At 39.1% G+C, this 21,948-nt stretch overlaps 1 protein-coding gene across 2 annotated transcripts in view; it reads right to left on the bottom strand.

Moving 5' to 3' along the window:
- ARHGAP19 (Rho GTPase activating protein 19) overlaps positions 1-21,948 on the bottom strand; it is a 68,238-nt gene that overhangs the window by 26,810 nt on the left and 19,480 nt on the right. Inside the window, exons 1-6 of one of the 2 annotated variants that reach the window (XM_045438411.1) lie at positions 19,699-19,763; positions 15,480-15,745; positions 14,321-14,401; positions 12,724-12,933; positions 9,433-9,659; positions 6,354-6,440 (exon numbers count right to left, since the gene is read on the bottom strand). In XM_045438411.1, coding sequence (XP_045294367.1) covers positions 6,354-6,440; positions 9,433-9,659; positions 12,724-12,933; positions 14,321-14,401; positions 15,480-15,745; positions 19,699-19,727 — 900 coding nt within the window. In that variant the 5' untranslated portion in view covers positions 19,728-19,763. Of the gene's footprint in view, positions 1-6,353; positions 6,441-9,432; positions 9,660-12,723; positions 12,934-14,320; positions 14,402-15,479; positions 15,746-19,698; positions 19,764-21,948 lie in introns of those variants that run through there. The other variant, XM_045438410.1, reaches the window with a different exon arrangement.

Genomic DNA, 21,948 nt, shown 5'->3' on the forward strand with positions numbered 1-21,948 from the left:
AGTACTTAGATGTGAAGTATCATGTCTGCAATTTACTGTCAGGGGTTCAGCCAAAAACAAACACCAAAAAAAGCATAAATGTATAGAGTAAAAAAAAAAAAAAAAAGCAAATATGGCAAATGGTAACATTTGTTGAATCTGACAGTTATATGAGTGTTCACTGTTTTACTCTTTCACCTTTTATCTGTATTTGAAAAACTTCATAACAAAGTTTTAAGAAGACTCTTGTGACAAAAACATTATGATATCTTGTTTAATTTCTACCTTGCTAAACTACAAAGCAGAGCTCAAAACCAAAGGAAATTTCCTCCAAACAAGAATATGACAGAACCCACTCCACCTATTCTATAAACTTCATTTAAAAAAAAAAAAAAACAAAAAAAACACAAAAACCTGGGGCACCTAGCTGGCTCAATTGGTGGAGCATGTGACTCCTGATCTCGGGGTTGTGACTTCGAGCCCCACATTGGGTGTGAGATTTTTTTTTTTTAATTTTTAAATTAAAAAAAAAAATCCCTGCCCCCAATAGATACTATGAGCTTAAGACATATCCAGAAAGGGAGACAGAAGCAGATGGGTTTAAATGAAAATCTGGAGGTGTTAAGTATTTTACAGTTCAGAGGGAATCAACAAAAGGACTTCTCACATAAAATGGGAATTGGCCTTAATTGTATATCATTATAAGTCCCTAGGAAAAGATGTTGTGACTCGTGTTAGGGAGACATAAAACCAGATTGGGTCAGAGGGACTGATAATAGAAGACAGAACTAGAAATAGGAGGAATTTTAAGGAAAAAAATACAAAGAACACAGAATCTGAGGATTAGGAGGTAAAAACTCCACCCAAAGAAGCCTGAGAAGAAGAAGACACAACAAAGCACAAGAACAACAAACTGGGGGTACAATAGGACCTCAGAATAAGTGATAGAGCACACAGAATAATCGACCATTTTTCATCCAAAGGAAAAGCTCAGGAAAGAACCTAATTAGCCAAAGTGGTAAAGCAGATGCCCATAAAGACAACAGTTCTGATGTGAGTATCAAAGAGGAGAGACTGAAGACTAAAATCTCAAAAGAAATGTTTTTTCTCTCCTTCAAAGATCAACAGAGGCTCAAAGAGTGCTCACACTAGTCTGGAAACAAAGGTAAAGTAGCAAACAAGAATCAAAACCCCAAAGATGAGGAGCTGAAACAGGAATCTATATAAGGAAAAGGTAGAGTAAAAACAGACTGTTTGAAAGGGTCCATTAATTAGAACTGTACCAAGCTGAATTACATCCAGGAGCCCATACTCTTGTTTTATCTCTAAGATTTGTGTGATTTCTATTCTCAAAATTGTTCACAGTGATATGTTATCTTACATGGTAAAAAGGACTTTGCTGGTGTGATTAAGTTAAGAACCTTGCAATGGGGAGATTAACTAGGTTATTCAGATGGGTCCTTAAAAGCAGAGAACCATTCCCAGCCGTAGTTAGGAATAAGAGAGAGATACAACATTGCTAGCCTTGAAGATAGAGGAAGGGGACCATAAGCCAAGGAATGTGGGCAACCTCTGGAAGATGGAGAAGGCAAATAAATAAATTATCTCCTAGAATATCCAGAAATGAAATCATCCCTGCCAACCTTGATTTTAGACCAGTGAGACTCCTGTAGACTTACGACCTACAGAACTGTAAGATAACAAATTTGTGTTAAGTCACTTAAAATCCTTCATAGTTAAGTACAGCCTCATTGTATACTTGAACTATGTACACTGAATCATGCACAAGGGAGAATGGATTCCACAGGTAAAGAGATCAGAAATAGAAAGGCTAAAAACCGTGGGGTGCAGTGAGATCTCTGAGATCCCACTTCTCTTTTAACTTGTGAGTGGTGGACTACGAAAAGTTAATCCTATAGCAATAGTAACAAGAAAATTCAATGAAGGAGAGTTCTATTAGGAACTGCACCTAGAAACTCTCCATTTTGATTCACAATTACAGTCAAGTAATTGCCTTACTGTTCATAATCACAACTCCTCTCTACTTATTCCCATAAATGCATGTTTTGGAACTAGCTGTTCCCTTCATCAGGAAGTATATAATGAACAGGTCTGAAAGATCTTTGTTCATCATTAAAAGTCATTTTTTCTCCTGTTGTCCTTTGACTACTATTCTAATTCACTTATCTAGATCTTGACCTCTAACTCATGATAATCTTTGACCTGGGCACCAAAGCCCCTGATGTAGCCCTGACTCTGTTTTTTAACCTAAGATTCTGATCTTTCATTTCTAAACTCTGGACTCTGGATCACTCACCACCTTGTAGTCAATAAATCCTAGGGAGGCCTCCATGTTTACACGCTGCATTTACTACAAAGCTATAGTCATCAAAATAGTGTGGTACTGGTATAAAGACAAACATATAGACCAACTGAATAGAGAATCCAGAAATAAATCCTTAAATGATTTTCAACAAGCATGCCAAGACTATTCAATGGAAAAAGAACAGTTTTTCAAGAAATGGAGCTGGGAAAACTGGATGTCCACAGCAAAAGAATAAAGTTGGACATTTACCTAACACCATATTAAAAAGTTAATTGAAGGCGCCTGGGTGGTGCAGTCGGTTAAGCGTCCGACTTCAGCTCAGGTCACGATCTCGCGGTCCGTGAGTTCGAGCCCCACGTCGGGCTCTGTGCTGACAGCTCAGAGCCTGGAGCCTGTTTCCAATTCTGTGTCTCCTTCTCTCTCTGCCCCTCCCCCCTTCATGCTCTGTCTCTCTCTGTCTCAAAAATAATAAAATAAAAACGTTAAAAAAAAAAAAGTTAATTGAAAATGGATTTATAAACTAAATATAAGACCTAAAACTATAAAATTATTTTTAAAAAGCATAGGACAAAATCTTCATGGCATTGGATTTAGCAATGATTTCTTGCATATGACATCAAAGTCACAGGCAACAAAAGGAAAAAAATAAACTAATGGGGAATTTCACAGAAGTTTTTACATTTTGTATAGCAAGACTATCACCTGAGTAAAAAGGCAACCCACAGAATGGGAGGAAATATTTGCACATCATATATCTTATAAGGGATTACTAATCAGAATATATAAAGAACTCCTACAACTCAACAACAAAAAAACCCAATGCAAAAATGGGCAAAGACCTTGAACAACATTTCTTCAAAGAAGATAGGCCATAAGCACATGTAAGATGCTCAACATCTCACTAATCATTAGGGAAATGCAAATCAAAACTACAATGAGATACCACCTCATAGTTACTACCAAAAAATAAAAAATAAGTATTTGTGAGGATGTGAAGAAATGGGAACCCTTGTACGTCACTGGAGGGAATGTAAAATGAATACAGCCACTATAGAAAACAGTATGCCCAGGGGCCCCTGGGTGGCTCAGGAGGTTAAGTGTGCAACTTCGGCTCAGGTCATGCTCTTGCAGTTCGTGAGTTCAAGCCCCATGTCGTGCTCTGTGCTGTCAGCTCAGAGCCTAGAGCCCGCTTCAGATTTGGTGTCTCCCTTTCTCTCTGCCCCTCCCCCACTCGAGATCTGTCGCTGTCTCTCAAAAATGAATAAACGTTAAAAAAAAATTAAGAAAGAAAGAAAAAAAGAAAGAAAGAAAGTAAGTAATATGTCTAAAAAACAAATAATCCAGTGAAGAAATGGGCAAAAGACATGAACAGACACTTTTCCAAAGAAACATCCAAATAACAGACACATGAAAAGATGCTCAACACCACCTCACACCTGTCAGAATGGCTAAAATTAAAAAGGCAGGTAACAATAAATGTTATCAAGGATGCAGAAAAGGGGAACACTTTTGCACTGCTGGTGGGAATGCAAACTGGTGCAGCCACTCTGGAGAACACTATGGAGGTTCCTCAAAAAATTAAAAATAGAACTACCCTATGACCCAGCAACTTCACTACTAGGTATTTATCTAAAGGATACAAAAATGCTGATTCGAAAAGGAACATGAAGCCCAATGTTTATAGCAGCACTATCAACAAGAGCCAAATTATGGAAAGAGTCCAAATGTCCATCAATTGATGAATGTATAAAGAAGATGTGGTATAATATACAATGGAATATTACTCGGTGATCAAAAAGAAGAAATTTTGCCATTTGCAACAACATGAATGGAACTAGAATGTATCATGCTAAGTGAAATAGGTCAGGCAGAGAAAGACAAATACCATAAGATTTCACTCATATGTGGGATTTAAGAAACAAAACAGATGAACATAGGGGAAGGGAAGAAAAATAGATAAAAACAGAGAGGGAGGGAAACCATAAGAGACTCTTAAATACAGAGAACAAACTGAGGGTTGCTGGAGGGATGTTGAGTAGGGGAATAGACTAAATGGGTGATGGGCATTAAGGAGGGCACATGTTGGGATGAGCACTGGGTGTTATATTTAAGTGATGCATTACTAAATTCTACTCCTGAAACCATTATTACACTATATGTTAACTAACTTGGATTTAAATAAAATTAAATTAAAAAAAGAAATAGCAACATAAAAAAAAAAACAAATGAAAGAAGAAAAAAAACAGTATGGCAGTTCTGTTAGAATTACCATGATCCAGTAATTCCACTTCTGGGTGTATACCCAAAAGAATTGAAAGCAGTGTCTCAAAAAAGATTATTTGTACGTCCATGTTCATAGCAGCATTATTCACAAGAGCTAAAACATGGGAGAAATCCAAGTGTCCTCAACAGATAAATGATAAGCAAAATGCAGTATATACAATGAAAGGGATATTACTCATTCTTAAAAAAGAAGGAAATTCTGACAAATGCTACAATATGGATGAATCTTGAAAACATTATGCTAAGTGAAATAAGCCAATCACAAAAAGTGTGATTTCTCTTATATGAAGTACTTAGTCAATTCTCTCTCAATTCTCAGTCTTTCCAGATGGCAAGATGCTAAAATTGAGAAATTCACTATCAGGAAAGTGTGCTCTAAAGAAAAAGCCAAGGATATGACTGTACAACTTTTTGTTAAAATCTTAGAAGCATCAGGGCGCCCGGGTGGCTCAGTTGGTTAAGCATCTGACTCTTGGTTTTGGCTCAGGTCATGATCTCACAGTTCGTGAGTTCGAGCCCCACATCAGTCTCCACACTCACAGTGCAGAGCCTGCTTGGGATTCTCTCTTTCTCTCTCTCTCTCTCTCTCTCTCTCTCTGACCCTCCCCTGCTCATGCTGTCTCTCTCTCTCTCTAAAATAAATAAACATTAAAAAAAAAAAAAAAAAACAGTAATGAGGCACCTGGGTGGCTCAGTCAGTTAAGCAACCGACTTCAGTTCAGCTATGATCTAGAGGTTCAAGAGTTCGAGCCCGATATCTGTGCTGATAGCTCAGAGCCTACAGCCTGCTTCGGATCCTGTGTTTCCCTCTCTCTCTACCCCTCCCCTGTTCTCTCTCTCTCTCTCTCTCTCTCAAATAAACATTTAAAAACATTTTTTAATAATAATAAATCAAATCAAATCAAATCAAATCAAATCAAATCAAATCAAATAAAATAAAAATCTTTAGGGGCACCTGAGTGGCTCAGTTGGTTAAGCACCAGACTTTGGCTCAGGTCATGATCTCACAGTTCATGGGTTCGAGCCTGCATCAGGCTCTGTGCTGACAGCTCAGAGCCTGGAGCTTGCCTGAATTCTGTGTCTCCCTCTCTCTCTGCCCCTTCCCCACTCACACTCTTGCTCTCTCTCAAAAGTAAACATTAAAAAAAAATTTTTTTTAATAAAATCTTTTAAAACACCAAAAGGTCAAAGTTTTCAGTCACACAAAGGACACTTTCAAAAGAATAAAGATCCTCTCAGTCAGACCAGAGGGCCTCTGGGAAGGTTAAAGGTATTGTCCTTCAGCCTTCTCAGGAGGAGACCAAGGGAGAGAAGGGTTTGTCTTCAAAAGATTTGTATATGTGGTTTTTGTCTAATGGAGTGAATCCCTCTGAAATCCACAGAACCACGAAGTTGAAAAAGTTATATGGGCAGAAACACTGATAGTGTGGACTAAAAGGGACAAAGAGTACAAAATGAAAGCAGACTGTCAGACCCTCAAAATTCTCCTGGCAGGAATAGACAGAATAAACTCACTCAACTGCCAGTACAAACTGCCCTTCATGAAAAAGTAAGGGTGTCCCAGGTGGGGCCAGTTATCCTACTCAGCCTCCAGGTACCTTACTATTTCTCCCCACCTTAGTTGTTCTGAGTTTTGCCACTGTCCCATCTGGTTTCAAGTCCGAGGCAGAGACTTTTTTATTAGTCATCCTTGTAGCCCTACTGAGGATTCCACCATGCTCCAACCTCCTGTCCTATTACCACTCAAATCCCATCCCTTACCTACCTTAAAAAGTTTCTGGGAATGTTTAATCATAAAAGCCATCCCATTGTTCAACTTTGTGATATTCTCTTGAAGGTCATTGGCAGTGGCCTATTCATAGGGAAAGAAACCAAAAGAGGATTAAGAGCTGAGAAGTAGAAGAGATGTTCCATTTACTTACCAATAAGCTTATTCTTTCAAAGGTATAAGGGTTTCTATCCCAAACAAAGGTGCCTGTACTATAGTGTTTAATTCTGGAAAGGCTTTTCAGTTCAGCAAGTTTCTACTGGATTGGACATATAACCTAGAAGAAACCATGTGTCCCTGAACTCAACAAGAACCTATGACAACCAATCTTTATTTCCTAATTCTGCTAGAGAATTATACATGCAAGCAGTGTTGATAAAGAAAATCTAGTCTAGGATTCAAAATGGGCAGGAAGAACAGAATCTATACAAACTACCAGGGACGCTGCCTCTTCAGAGAAACTGGAGTTTCTCCAAAGGTGAAAGAAAACCATCACTACTAATTGATACCAAAGGTAACATCTGTTTCTTAAAAACGCAAATGGTCATTGATTCTCTTATTTCTCCTGTTTTTTAAGCACTTGAGTATCCATCTCTACTATCCCAAAGCCCTCATCCTCAACATGCATCTTTGTTACTTAATATGTTTGCTTTATGTTTAAATATTAAGATCTCTTAATATTTCTTTTTTTTAATGTTTATTTTTGAGAGAGAGAGAAAGAGAAAGCACATGAGCAGGGCAGGGGCAGAGAGGGAAGGGGACAGAGGAACCAAAGCAGGCTCTGCACTGACAGCAGAGAGACTGATGTGGGACTCAAACCCAAGAACAATGAGACCATGACCTAAGCCAAAGTTGGACATTTAACCAACTGAGCCACCCAGGTGCCCCAGCATTTCTTTTTATAGACACAGATTACTTACTCTTTTTTCATGAGATCAATTGACTGGTTCTAAAATTCTTTCATTGCAGCACCTGGGTGGCTCAGTCAGTTAAGTGACCAACTCCTGATTTCAGCTCAGGTCATTATGTCACAGTTTGTGAGATCGAGCCCTGAATTGGGCTCTGTGAGGGCAGTGCAGAGCCTGCTTGAGATTCTCTCTCTACCTCTCTCACTGCCCCTCCTCCACTTGCTCTCTCTCTCTCTCTCTCTCTCTGACCCTCCCCCATTTGCTCGCATTCTCTCTCTCTCAAAATAAATAAAAATAATTTTTTTAATTATTAAAATTTTTCATTAGGGGGCACCTGGGTGGCTCAGTCAGTTAAGCATCCAACTCTTGATTTCGGTTCAGGTCATGATCTCACAGTTCATGGGTTTGAGCCCCCACATCAGGTTCTCACAGAGCCTGCTTGAGATTCTCATTCATTCTCTCTCTCTCTCTCTCTCTCTCTCTCTCTCTCTCTCTGCCCCTCCCCTGCTTGCACTCTCTTTCTAAATAAATAAACTTAAAAAAAACAACAACAAAAAACTCATTAGGAGGCTTGATCTCCTTAATATGGACAAATGTTAGTGTGTCCTTTTCTTCTTACCCCACCCCCACCTTTGTGTGGGGTGGGGTTCTTCCTAGCCTGGAACATTACATTTTTTCACTAGTTACTTGTTAGGTAAAATGTTCCACACAACTGTTCTCCTTTTTTTTTTTTTTTTTTTTTATTTATTTATTTATTTTTTTCAACGTTTATTCATTTTTGGGACAGAGAGAGACAGAGCATGAACGGGGGAGGGGCAGAGAGAGGGAGACACAGAATCGGAAACAGGCTCCAGGCTCTGAGCCATCAGCCCAGAGCCTGATGCGGGGCTCGAACTCACGGACCGCGAGATCGTGACCTGGCTGAAGTCGGACGCCTAGCCGACTGCGCCACCCAGGCGCCCCTTTTTTTTTTTTTAAAGTAAACTCTATGAGGGGCGCCTGGGTGGCGCAGTCGGTTAAGTGGCCGACTTTGGCTCAGGTCATGATCTCTCGGTCCGTGAGTTCGAGCCCCGCGTCGGGCTCTGTGCTGACAGCTCAGAGCCTGTTTCAGATTCTATGTCTCCCTCTCTCTGACCCTCCCCCATTCATGCTCTGTCTCTCTCTGTCTCAAAAATAAATAAACGTTTAAAAAAATTTTTAAATAAATAAATAAAGTAAACTCTATGAGCCCAAGGAGTCCAACACGGGTGGGGCTGGCACTCACAACCCCAGGATCAAGAGTCGTACACTCTACCAACTGAGCCAATCAGGCATCCACAAGTGCTCTCCTTAACCCTCCTTTTCTCATTTCTTATAATCCCCAAAACCTTTTATAAATCACCACATCCTATCATCCTATCTACTTCTATTATCTTCCAACAACCTTATAAGTGATAAAATACTAATTTACGCCCAGTTTACAGAGGAAGAGCCTAAGCATAACAAGGGTAAAGGACACAGATAACATAGCTGGTTTGCAGCTTCCAACCCAAGTGTTCTGGTTCCCAATTCCAATATGCAATAAAACTTATATTATGAATGTGCAGGAATAGAAAGCTGTACACCTCCAGGTCAAAAATTAGTTCAAAAGACATTTAATAATTTATTTCTCATGTAAGTCACTGAGAAAGCCATGGTCTCAGTAATAAAAAACACATTCAGCTTTATCCGAGGAGAGCATATCTACAGAAAATAGAAGGGTTAGGATAAGGAAGGATTGCTCTATCATCTTACCTGAGGGCTTAGTGACATTATCCAGTAAAATTGTATGGCTGTAGTCTAAATTTATGCCATTCAATCTTCAGATATCTATTTGATTTCTCAAGAAGGCATATATATTGGCCAGCCAAAACGAATATTCTATTTTAGTTGGTAGCTATAATTTTCCACTAAAAGCTTCCACTAATAAATGTCTTTCAGCTTTATCAGAGATTGATTTACACATGAGGTTAACAGGAATTGGCCCCTCATGTTAGATGACTCTTAAACGAATTAATAAAGTATGTCCCTAACTTTGTAAAGCTGAAGAGTAGACCTTGGACCCTTGATAACCTCACCAAGATACAGCCAGAGGATTAGGACCAGCCCAAGAAAACCAAGCACTCTTTGCTCGTCCCCTCAACACTCACATTTTTCGGCCACAGGACATGGGGTGCAAACATAAGGGCAAGGTTATAAGCAGACATCTTATTCTTGTCTTGTTTCTTTGCTGTCTGGTACAGGAGATCAAGCAATAACTTCAGCAAGTTACGATTAGGTGGAGGGAGAATGAGGAAGAGCAACTGGAGAGCCTCAATTTGCCGCTCCTTATCTGGTACATTGGTCTTGTTTCCTTTATCATCAAACTGCATCAAATCTTCAGGACAAAAGAAACGATTGCAAAGGAGGGAGAAAATACAAGCAAGAAAAATCAACATGTCTACTATTATCCTCCCCTGAACTCCAATCAAAATGAGAAGACAGATGTGGTGCATGGGGGGCTCAGTCAGTTAAGCGTCCAACTTCAGCTCAGGTCACGATCTCTACGTGGGTCCCAGCATTGCATCGAGCTCTGTGCTGACAGCTCAGAGCCTGGAGCCTGCAGCCTGCTTCACATTCTGTGTCTCCCTTTCTCTCTCTGCCCCTCCCCAGCTCACATTCTGTCTCTTTCTCAAAAATAAGTAAACATTTAAAAAATTAAAAAAATTTAAAAAAAGAAGAAGAAGAAAGGAGCGCCTGGGTGGCTCAGTCGGTTAAGCGTCTGACTCTTGATTTGGGCTCAGGTCATGATCTCACAATTTGTGAGTTCGAATCCAACGTTGGGCTCTGTGCTGACCGTGGAGAGCCTGCTTGGGATCCTCTCTCTCCCTCTCTCTCTCTCTGCCCCTCTCCCCCATTCATTATCTCCCTCTCAAAATAAATAAATAAACTTAAAAGAAAAGAAGAAAAAAAGAATCAGGCATAAACAGAACTTAGAGCAAAATATAATAACAAATAGTGTCAGTACAGTTCAATAATAAAAAGACCAAAATTTTTAAATGGGCAAAAGATTTGGGTTTTTTTTAAATATAATTTATTGTCAAATTGGCTTACATACAACACCCAGTGCTCATCCCAAGTGCCCTCTTCAATGCCCATCACCCATTTTCCCCTCTCCCCCACCCCCCATCAACCCTCAGTTTTTTCTCTGTGTTTGAGAGTCTCTTATGGTTTAAATGGGCAAAAGATTTGAATAAACATCCTCCAAAAAAGATATATGAATGGCCAATAAGCACTTATATACTCTGTTTCATTTGCTATCAGTGCGATGTAAATTAAAACCACAATGAGACACTACTTCATACCTCCTAGTATGGCTATAACCCAAAAAACTGAAAATAACAAGTGTTGGCAAAAATGTTGAGAAAATTAAACCCTCCTACATTGCTGGTGGGAATGGAAAATGGTACACTTTGGAAAACAGTTTGTCAGTTCCTCAAAAAGCTAAACATAGCGTTACCATATGACCTGGCAATTCTACTCCTAGGTATATATTCTTAGCTATAGAGAGAGATGAAAACATGTCCAAAAAGATCTTTGATAATGCCACCCTCTTCACTTTTCCTCACATAGGGAAAGAAATATGAGAGTGAATTATGCCCTGATAACAGGATAATCTAGGAGCTCCTCATGACATCAGAATCACTGTTTCTCCCCTAAGAGGCTACATAGGTTATCAATAAAAACAGTCCCCTGGATAATCAGAATTTCAAACAATACAAATAACCATTTGGATATAAATCATATAGACCCAAAAATAGTATGTTGTTTAAACTATTTAACTTCAATAATAAATCCAAGTTTAGGAAAGGCAGGTATTATTTCTAGAAACTATTCCTTGTTAATATGAAACCAAAAACAAAAATACCTTCCAGTTATCAACAAGGCATATCAAATGCTACAACTGTGCCACACCTCAATATGACTGCAAAGAAGTGTGAGTCACGGGTGGTGGAGCGGAGGATTTCAAGTATGGCACTAAATTAACTCAAAGTAAACGGAACGAACATTCTTCATATTAACACTTATAAAAAAGTACCAATATTTTCCATATCTTTTTCAAGATCCAAGTTTATTTCTCTCCAAAATAATTATAAAGTTATACAACGTTTTAATAACATTTACTCATTTATATAACCTGAATGTCCTGAGAGTGCTAAAAAGAAAATCTAATCTTAATTAGAGGTTAGAAATTCAAAGCTAGTTTTTTAAATAGTAAAAATTATTCAACAGAAAAAAATAATCTTATATTTTACTTAAAATTAAAAGAAAGAGAGGGGCGCCTGGGTGGCTTGGTCGGTGAAGCGTCTGACTTCGGCTCAGGTCACGATCTCACGGTCCGTGAGTTCGAGCCCCGCATCGGGCTCTGTGCTGACAGCTCAGAGCCTGGAGCCTGTTTCGGATTCTGTGTCTCCCTCTCTCTCTGCCCCTCCCCTGTTCATGCTCTGTCTCTCTCTGTCTCAAAAATAAATAAACGTTAAAAAAAATTTTTTTTAAATAAAATAAAATTAAAAGAAAGAGGAAAATACCCAAGGGCAGAAAATCAAGTAAGTGCAGTATAGATTTTGATGTCATGTGCGCTTAGAGCCTATAGCAGCCTAACAGTTGTGCAATTCAAGAATGAATTCCCTCCCATACAGGCATAAAAGAGAATGAGGTAAATATGAGCTGAAAATGGAACATCCTCCAAGATATATCAAGTGAAAAAAGCAAACCACAGAACCATGTATTTAATACCCTACCACTACCAATACCTAAAAGAGAGAAAAAGAATATATGTAAGTATTTGTTTGTAAATGTATAAAATACCTCTGGAAGGATACATAAGAAATCAATAGCAATGGTTGCCTCCAGGAAGAAAATCTGGGTACTGGGGGACAGGGGCAGGAGAGAGGCTTTTCACTCTATACTTTAAAATCTTTTGAATTTTGAACCATGTGAATGTATTGCCTATTTAGAAAACAAAACTATTTTCAAAAAACAAGTCTCCTAGATTAGAAATGATCTCAACTGAGGCATAATAATACTTAATATTAGCAAATGCCTCAAGCCAAGGTAAATATAGCAAACCTATAACCATCTCAGGTATGTGAATCAATCCAATGAAAAGCATTCATTTATTGAGCAACTAAAATGTTCAAAGCACAATGCTAGGATCTATCAGAGATACAAAAATAAATAAAATCCGGATTTTATTTTCAAAGAAGCTGATTTAGCAAGAAAAACACCTGATTAAAACTAAACTGGCCAATACCACCCAGAGAGCCCCAAATACCATGAATTCTTAACCAATTTTGGCGGAAGTATTACTGTGGGTTACAAACAACAGAAAATTCCAAACAACTTTACTCAACTAAAAGAAATGTATTCATTTACATCTCCTTCTCACCTCCTATACTCACCAGCAATTTTGAGGTGTGCATGGAAATGTTTATGAGTCAGCAGCGGCTCAGGTAACTCTCCTAGAAACATCTTCAGCAAGGTAGCAACATCATTTGAATGAAACTCCCCTGATTCCAAGTCAATATCAGTTCCATTATTGAGAGCATCTCTTAAAATCTGCTGTCGGACACTATTCCCTGGTACTCTAAACAAACCCTCTACTCTCAAATCTGTTTAGCATGGAACAAGAACAGAAGACATGCAAAAAGGAAGCAAAAAGAGAAATTACAATTAAAACAATTGATCTAGAAGACTACTTTACACTTGAAGGACCCTTTATAAACACCTTGAAGGAGATTACCCCACCACCACCACCACCACCATTTTCCCAGAGAAGTTTAGAATCTACTGGCCCTTGAGGAGACTTATCTGAACATCCCTGAGCACCTGGACATGGTCTGCCTCAGGTACATCTGGAGACTGAATTTAACCTGAACAATGATTAGAATGAGCTTGAAAAATAAGTGGGAATAAAGCCAAATCTTCCAGAACTCCCCTTCCCTTTGGCCATCCCAGACTTTGTTTAGAGGTGCTGAATTCATCTGTGGAAGTGTGTTGCCCTGTAAATGGTTTCCCAGCCCAAAATGAATTTGGAGTCTCTGCACTGTCCCAGAAATTAGAACTCTAACCCGTCAGATCACCTTCCAGTCTGAGATTCCCAGAAGCTTAGGATCATCGCAACTAAACTGTTCTCCCCTGCCAACTAGGTTCTAAGCTAACCTAAGAGGATTTAAAAGGGGGGGGGGGGGGGGGGGGGGGGCGGAATTATAGTTTTGGTCTGATCTAGAAGAAGCATAAAAGTTCATATTTTCAGCTGAGGTATATATTTATCTTTATATAGCCTCCTAATTCAGGGGCTCAAGTTCAAATGCCTACAAGGGCAGGCAGGTAACAGTAAATGAATGAATAGGAACCAAAACAAACTGGAGAGCACATAGCTGTGCTCCAGTTGATTGTATCCAAGTGGGGGCCCCAGGATGCTAGATCTTCCTATACCAAAAGAATTTTGAAAACCTGGACTTCCACCAGTAACTAATTTTATTTTTATTTTAATACTTTGCCAAGCAAACAACACATGAACATAGAGGACGCAAGTCCTTACATTATCGGTTTACAACCTCTGCTCTAGCTCCTACCACAGTGCCCCACATAAATAAGTCATAAATAGGGGTGCCTAGGGGCGCCCATGTGGCTCAGTCGGTTAAGCTCTGACTTCAGCTCAGTCATGATCTCACAGTTTGTGAATTCAAGCCCCGTGTCAGGCTCTGTACTGACAGCTCAGAGCCTGGAGCCTGCTTCAGATTCTGGGTCCCCCTCTCTTTCTGCTCTTCCCCCACTCACACTCTTATCTCTCAAAAAATGAATAAATATTAAAAATTTTTTAAAACAAATTCTCTCTGAAAAGAAATTTAAGAAGAAATATATTTAGAAACATGCCACCTAAAATTATAATTGGTTAGTGTCTTGTGTTCATTAGCACCTACTAACTCAAGGAAGTTCATACAAAACTGACAACTCTTCATTAACACAGAACAACAAAATCCTGAGTAGTCTTACTTTTGTGTAGATACTCAATCAGTTGGTATATCTGGGCAATGCCTTCTTCCGTCAATGGGGATCCAAATACCACTCCTTTTTCTAAAAAAACATACAACAGGACAGGGCTATATTTTCCACAAATAGTACAAAATCATCATTCTTAAAACCACTCAAGCATCCTACATAACAATCCAGCAAATGTTTTCACAGGTTCAGTAAACAAAAACCTTAAAGCTGTTAGTGCCCCCAAAAATGCAACAACTCTCAATCAACTCTGCATGTTTAAGATTAAACTGTAGGTTCCCTGAAGGCAAAAACTATCTTCTTAAGTAACAATACTTAGCATGTTGATAATTAGCTTAAAAATAAAAAATAGAACTTAGAGCCATGATTGTCAAAGTATGACAGACTATCCACTAGAGTATAGGGTCTAATCTATTATCATGTTTAAACATTTTTCTCTACCTTAAATGATTTTCTTATGTTTAATAAAATGAAATAGTACCTCTTAGTATCTTATCGAAAGTAGTGCTACAATTTATTTTCTAGGGAGGCTTTTATTTTGGGTGACTCATAGCTCTTTGATAATGCCTTATCAAAGCATTCCATAGAATGAAAACATTTGAGAACTGCAATAAAAAATGTTCATTCTTGGGGTGCCTGGGTGTCTCAGTCGATTAAACGTCCAACTTCGGATCAGGTCATGATCTCACCGTCTGTGGGTTCAAGCCCCATGTCAGGCTCTGTGCTCACAGCTCAGAGCCTGGAGCCTACTTTGGATTCTGTCTCCCTCTCTCTCTGCCTCTCTCTCGCTCGCATGGTCTCTCTCTCTCTCTCTCTCTCTCTCTCTCAAAAATAAATAACCATTAAAAAAAAATTTTTTTTAATGTTCATTCTTTACTCTCCAGCTATGTCATAGGGCATGAAAATCAAGGTGCCTCTGATAACTACCTAAACTAAATCATGTCATCTCTCTCAGGGACTGATATACTTGTTTTAACTTACCTATTTTTTAAAATTTTTTATTACTATTACTTAAGATTTTACTACTTATGAAAATGAGAAAAATGACCAAAAAATACTTTAAATAACAGCAACTCAGTGAATGTGCAGATGTTAGGAATAAAGCCCAGGGAGCAGCTGAGACCTGCCCACCCTTCACAGACGCATCCCCTACCCTTCCGCTTGAGAGACATCAGAGACCGGAAGAATCCCGGTGCTGGGCTGGCCCCACCAGGCAATTTAAGGTCCACTTCCCCCATCAGCTGAGCCAACTCAGTTCCAGGTAAGTCGATGAGCCTCGTGATATTGCTGACCACCAACTCAGTGAACATCTCAGGTTTCTCATGTCGGAGTTTCTCCACAAAAAAATCAGGATTGAAGATAATGGGCTGCCCTCGAAGGGAAGAATCATTGCAGATAACAAAATTACAGATAGCATCACTGAAAAAAATGAAACAGAAGACTCGTTAGGGGGATCATTTCTGCATGCTTCTCATGCTCTCTAAGCCATATAATTATTCACTCTTTCTGTGGGTTAATCTACATATTGGTCTTTTGAAAAACCTAATCCTTAATCTGCTGACTGTACAAAAGAAGACAATTTGAGCTTGTTGCTGTTTAGGTTGTACCCACGTAGATACTTAGGAATTTCATTCAAAACAATTTTTCTTTAATGTTTATTTTTGAGAGAGAGAGAGAGAGGGGCAGATTGTGAGTAGGGGAGAGCCAGAGTGAGAGGGAGACATGGAATCCGAAGCAGGCTCCAGGCTCTGAGCTGTCAGCACACAGCCCAATGCAAGTCTCAAACCCACAAACCGCAAGATCATGACCTGAGCCAAAATCAGACACTTAACCAACTGAGCCACCCAGGCGCCCCGTGTAATTTCATTTGATAAAAAGACACCAAGGGGCTCCTGGGTGGCTCAGTCGATTAAGCATCCAACTCTTGATTTCTGCTCAGGTCATGATCTCATGATTCTTGAGATCGAACCCTACGTCAGGCTCTATGCAGACAGTCCAGGGCCTGCTTGGGATTCTCTCTCTCTGTCCCTCCTCAGCTTGCACACATGCGTGCATGCTCGCTCTCTCTCTCTCTCAAGATAAATAAAACACTCTAAAAAATTAAATTAGGGGCGCCTGGGTGGCTCAGTCGGTTGAGCGTCCGACTTCAGCCAGGTCACGATCTCGCGGTCCGTGAGTTCGAGCCCCGCGTCGGGCTCTGTGCTGACGGCTCAGAGCCTGGAGCCTGCTTCCGATTCTGTGTCTCCCTCTCTCTCTGCCCCTCCCCCGTTCATGCTCTGTCTCTCTCTGTCTCAAAAATAAATAAACATAAAAAAATTTTTTTTTTTTTAAATAAAAAAAAAAAAAAATTAAATTAAATTGAAAAAGAAAAGACACCGGGGCACCTGGGTGGCTCAGTGGGTTAAGCATTCAATTTCAGCTCGGGTCATGATCTCACAGTTTGTGGGTTCAAGCCCCACATCGGGCTCTGTGCTAACAGCTTGGAACCTGGAACCTGCTTCGGATTCTGTGTGTCCCTCTCTGTCCCTCCTCTACTCATGCTGTCTCTCTCTCAAAATAAATAAGCATAAAGAAAAATTATACTATTTCCCATGCATCATCCCAACTGTTCACAGTACCACATTTAGGCCAGTCTCAAATGCCACAGAAACACATGATAGTAAGCATAAAACTATAAAAGAGCTAAAACTATATCTAAATAGTGTAGTAGACATTTTGGAGACATTTACTCTACCCATAGGGTTCTTTGGTTCCTGGGTCCCTATACAGGCATTTTCTAATAATCAGCTCCCTTTAACTGAGTCAGCTACCCTTGGATTCTATTCCTCATAATCGGAAAGCCTTCCCCAGAATGAAAAGCCTTCACCTTTACAGGTATATAAAATAAATTAATTCCACCTTACCCAGGTCCAGAAATAGGCTTGTGGGTTTTTTGTTTTGTTTTGTTTTGGGTTTTTTTTTGGTTTTTATTATTTATTTTGAGAGAGAGAGGCAGAAAGAGAGAAAGAGGTAAAGTCTCAAGCAGGTCCTGCACTATCAGCAGAGAGCCCACGCAGGACTCAAATTCACAAACCGTGACATCATGACCTGAGCTGAAATCAAGAGTCAGATACTCAACCAAGCCACCCAGGTGCTCTAAGAAATAAGTTTTATTTTACAATCCTTCAACTCTAGGGTGCCTGAGTGGCTCAGTCAGTTAAGGGTCCAACTCTTGATTTTGGCTCAGGTCATGATCTCACGGTTCATGAGTTCGAGCCCCTCATGGGCTCTGCGCTGACAGCACAGGGCCTGCTTAAGACTCTCCCTCTTTCTCTCTCCCTCCCCCACACATACTCTGTCTCTCTCAAAAATAAAATAGAATAAAATCCTCCAAGTCTAGATGCCTCTGCCCGTCATCTAAGTCCAACCTTTGTTCAGACAGTTTCTTCTCTCTAGGGCATTTGGCAAACTTCTACATCTTGCTCCTAATTTCACTTTTCTGTCACTAAATAATACCAAGCTGATATGTTCTGTGGGCCCCTGATCTTAGCTGGTTTTCCACTCCTACATTACTCAGGCTGTACTCCTGGCAAAGTTCCTTTGACTCTCAGGAAATATTTTCTTCCCTATTCATTGTTTTCTAATACCTAACTACTATACTCCTTTGTACTTCATGTGATTCCACCTCTGATAGCAGACACAACAACACTTGTTTGTATCCATTATCAATTATCTCTAATGGCTTGTTCTAACCCTTATTATATAAAGGCATCTACTATATAACCAAAGAGTAGAACACAAGCCAGAAAGGACAAGTCATCACGTCTGCCAGGCAAAGTCAAAATCCACCTGACACACACAAACATTCCCACAATAAAAAAATAAATTAAAAAAATCACAACTTAAAGTCTTCCACAACATCCTAGGTACCAAAATACTGTTGAAGGAAAAATAACACTCTAAATATTAAATATTAGTGATCTAGAATCCACTTTGTCAACACTACCTGGATAATTTTTAACAATGGCATAATGAAAACAAGGCATGGGAAAACTTCAAAGTTTGTCACTACTTCCTTGAAAAATTATCACATAACTTCAATCAACAGCCCAAATCTTCAATTGGTGGCTACTAATTCCTTCTTTTCTCTGGAATGACAATATAAGAATTCATGTAAAAATTTTAAATTATGCATATTCTCAAGCCAAAGAGTCAGTAAAGAAAGATACTTTAACCTGCTTATCTCTTCAACCTTTTTACACACAAAGAAAGGTTATTTTCCCTGTAAATATGCCAATGATGAGAAGCCAATTAAAATCAAAAGTAAATTGGCAAAACCTCTTTTTTTTTTTAATGTCAGCTTATTTCAGTTAAGAACCAATAGTCAATACAAAACTACTGTTTATAATCACTGCCAATCAGAAATCACTACTCTGAGACAGCCAGAAAAAATCATGAAATGTATCAGCACTGAAAAGATTCTTATAATTTACTGAGGCTAAACTATCATTTTACGGATTTCACACTCCTTTTAATTCTGAAAAACAGATTTCAGATCAAATTAGTTCTAACATGTATATATACATGAATAGCATCCATTATATCCCTGAAGTAGAACCACATACAGACATATAACTTTCAGATTTTTAGTTTATTAATATCCAGAGAAATACTCGGTTAAAATTCTAAAATTTCCATCACAGATGACCCTCCAGCACTAAACTGGATCACATACACATGTGAGAAAGGAACTAGAAACACAAAGCCCTAGCTACATGGTTTCTCAACAGAGTCCTTCCTGCCTGGCCATTAGCCCCCAAGTGTGCCCCCTCCTAAACAGGTAGAACTGGTAGAAGAATAAGTAATTCAAGGCTGCCCCTACCTACTCACAAAGAATACCAGAAAAATTCCCTTGGAGTCCTAACACACAGGTCACAAATAAGCAATCTCCTCTTTTCTCCTTCTGCTTTTCCTCCCCTTCCTTCTCCTGATCATTCACTCTTGTTCTGCCCTACTTTAATGTCTTTAACCTAGTTTTTTGTTTCCTCTTCCTCACTTTTTCTGAGGGGGGCATCTGGTAAGACAGGATGTAAGAGAGAGAAATGGTTAAAAAAGAAGTAAAATGGAAGATGAGAGGTAGAAAAGACAGATATAGTGGGATACATTTTTTTAATTACCCCCATACCACACAGCCCACTAATCCCTTTCCGCAGAATACACAATATCACAATACAAAGGTAAGAATATCAAGGAACACATTAAGAACTTAAGAGATTTCTAGGACTAACAAAAAATACTACATTTAAGCAAAAACAACTTCCTACTCTATGGTATCTTATTTTAAAACAAAGTCTAAGTTTGCTCAAGTTCAAGAAAAAAATTTAATTTCTTACATAAGTGCTGAAAGCTTCTGATGAGGCATTGGTAAATCGAAGAGACAGGAAAAAAGCTTTCTCCTTGTTTGTTATGACAAAGGAACCTTCCTTTCCCTGCCCCATCACAGCCTACACAAATTCCAGACATGTTAGAGGATACAAGGGCATATTATGGGGCCTGAAAGGCAGTACTTATCAGGACTCTAAGCACTCATCTGCAAGTAGGAACAAAACAGAAATTAAAAACTGGACCAGTTCATTGTATTTGCCAATGTGTACTTGAAACTCAACAGTAGTTCCACATCACACTGAAAATTGTATTAGACAAAACAATCACATAACGTAAGAGTATAAGACAAGTAGTTTTATAATATGGAGAGGATGATCCCTACCTCACATCATACACAAAAGACAAATTCCAGACAGAACAAAGATCTAAATATAAAAAGTCAAACTTTAAAAAGTTTAGAAAAGAGCAAAGAATAAATGAGACAGAGGAAATGTCTTAAACAAGGCATAAAAAGCACAATCCACAAAGAAAAAATTGATATATTTAACTACGTTAAAACTTTAAATGTCTGTACAACAAATGGCATTATGAACAAAGTTCTTTAAAAAAGAAATCAAAACGCCTCTGGAGAGAGGAACAGGAATGAAAGAACAAGAGTGGGAGAAAAACTTTTCACTGTATGCTCTTTTGTATTTTCTGCATTTTTGATTCATGTGAACATACTACTCATTCACATACATAAATAAATAGATTTAAAACTTTAAGGGGTGCCTGGATAGCTCAGTTGGTTAAATATCCGACTTCAGCTCAGATCATGATCTCATGGTTTGTGAGTTCAAGCCCGTGGAGCTCTGTGCGAACAGCTCAGAGCCTGGAGCCTGCTTTAGATTCTGTGTCTCCCTCTCTCTCTCCCCCTCCCCCTGCTCACACTGTCTTTCTGTCTCTCTCTCTCAAAAATAAATAAGCATTAAAAAAATTTTTTTAATAAAACTTTAAAACAACAAAATAAGAGGCATAAACTGGAAAAAAATATTTGTCATGCATATAAAAGGATTAGTATTCAGAATTCATCACTCTAAAATTTTATGTCTAAAATTTATAAGAAAAATACACTCGGGGCGCCTGGGTGGCTCAGTCGGTTAAGCGGCCGACTTCGGCTCAGGTCATGATTTCGCGGTCTGTGAGTTCGAGTCCCGGGTCCGGCTCTGTGCTGACAGCTCAGAGCCTGGAGCCTGTTTCAGATTCTGTGTCTCCCTCTCTCTGATCCTCCCCCATTCATGCTCTGTCTCTCTCTGTTTCAAAAATAAATAAACGTTAAAAAAAAAATTTTTTTTTAAAAAGAAAAATACACTCAACTCAAAGAAAATTAGACAAAAGATATGACGAAGTAATTCACCAAAGAGGAGCCCTAAGTGACTGACAAACATGAAAGGAATCTCAACTCTAAAAATTATAAGGATAGAAGCACGTGGGTGGCTCAGTTGGTTAAGCAACCAACAGGCTCAGGTCATGATCTCATGGTTCATAAGTTCAATCCCTGCATTGAGCTTTGAACTGACATTGCAGAGCCTGCTTTGGATTCTCTGTCTCCCTCATTCTCTGCCCCTCCCCTGTTTGCACTCTCTCTCAAAAATAAGTAAGCATTAAAAGAATTTTTTTTTTTAATTACAATAGTTGGGGCGCCTGAGTGGCTCAGTCAGTTAAATGTCCAACTTCGGGCTCAGGTCATGATCTCATAGTTCATGGGTTTGAGCCCCACATCGGGCTCTGTGTTGACAGCTCAGAGCCTGGAGCCTATTTCGGATTCTGTGTCTCCCTCTCTCTGCCCCTCCCTCGCTCGTGCTCGCTCTCTCTCTCTTTCAAAAATAAATAAAACATTTTAAAAATAAATAAATAAATATGGGGTGCCGGGGTGGCTCAGTTGGTTAAGCAACTGACTTCAGCTCAGGTCATGATCTCACAGTTTGTGAGTTTGAGCCCCGCATCAGGCTCTGTGCTGACAGCTCAGAGCCTGGAGCCTACTTCAGATTCTATGTCTCCCCTGATCTCTACCCCTCCCCTGTTCACGCTCTGTGTCTCTCTGTCTCTCGATAATAAATAAACGTTAAAAACAATTTTTTTTAATAAATAAATAAATATCACAAGGGTAAAGCAAATTGAAGAATGGTACCTTTCCCCATCCATCATTTTGGCAAAAACTATCAGATTTAGGCATTATCTTTTTATTCCTAGTTTGCTAAGGGTTGGTTATTTATTTA

The sequence above is a fragment of the Leopardus geoffroyi genome, chromosome D2, assembly GCF_018350155.1.
Source record: "Leopardus geoffroyi isolate Oge1 chromosome D2, O.geoffroyi_Oge1_pat1.0, whole genome shotgun sequence".
In the NCBI taxonomy this organism is placed as follows: Eukaryota; Metazoa; Chordata; class Mammalia; order Carnivora; family Felidae; genus Leopardus; species Leopardus geoffroyi.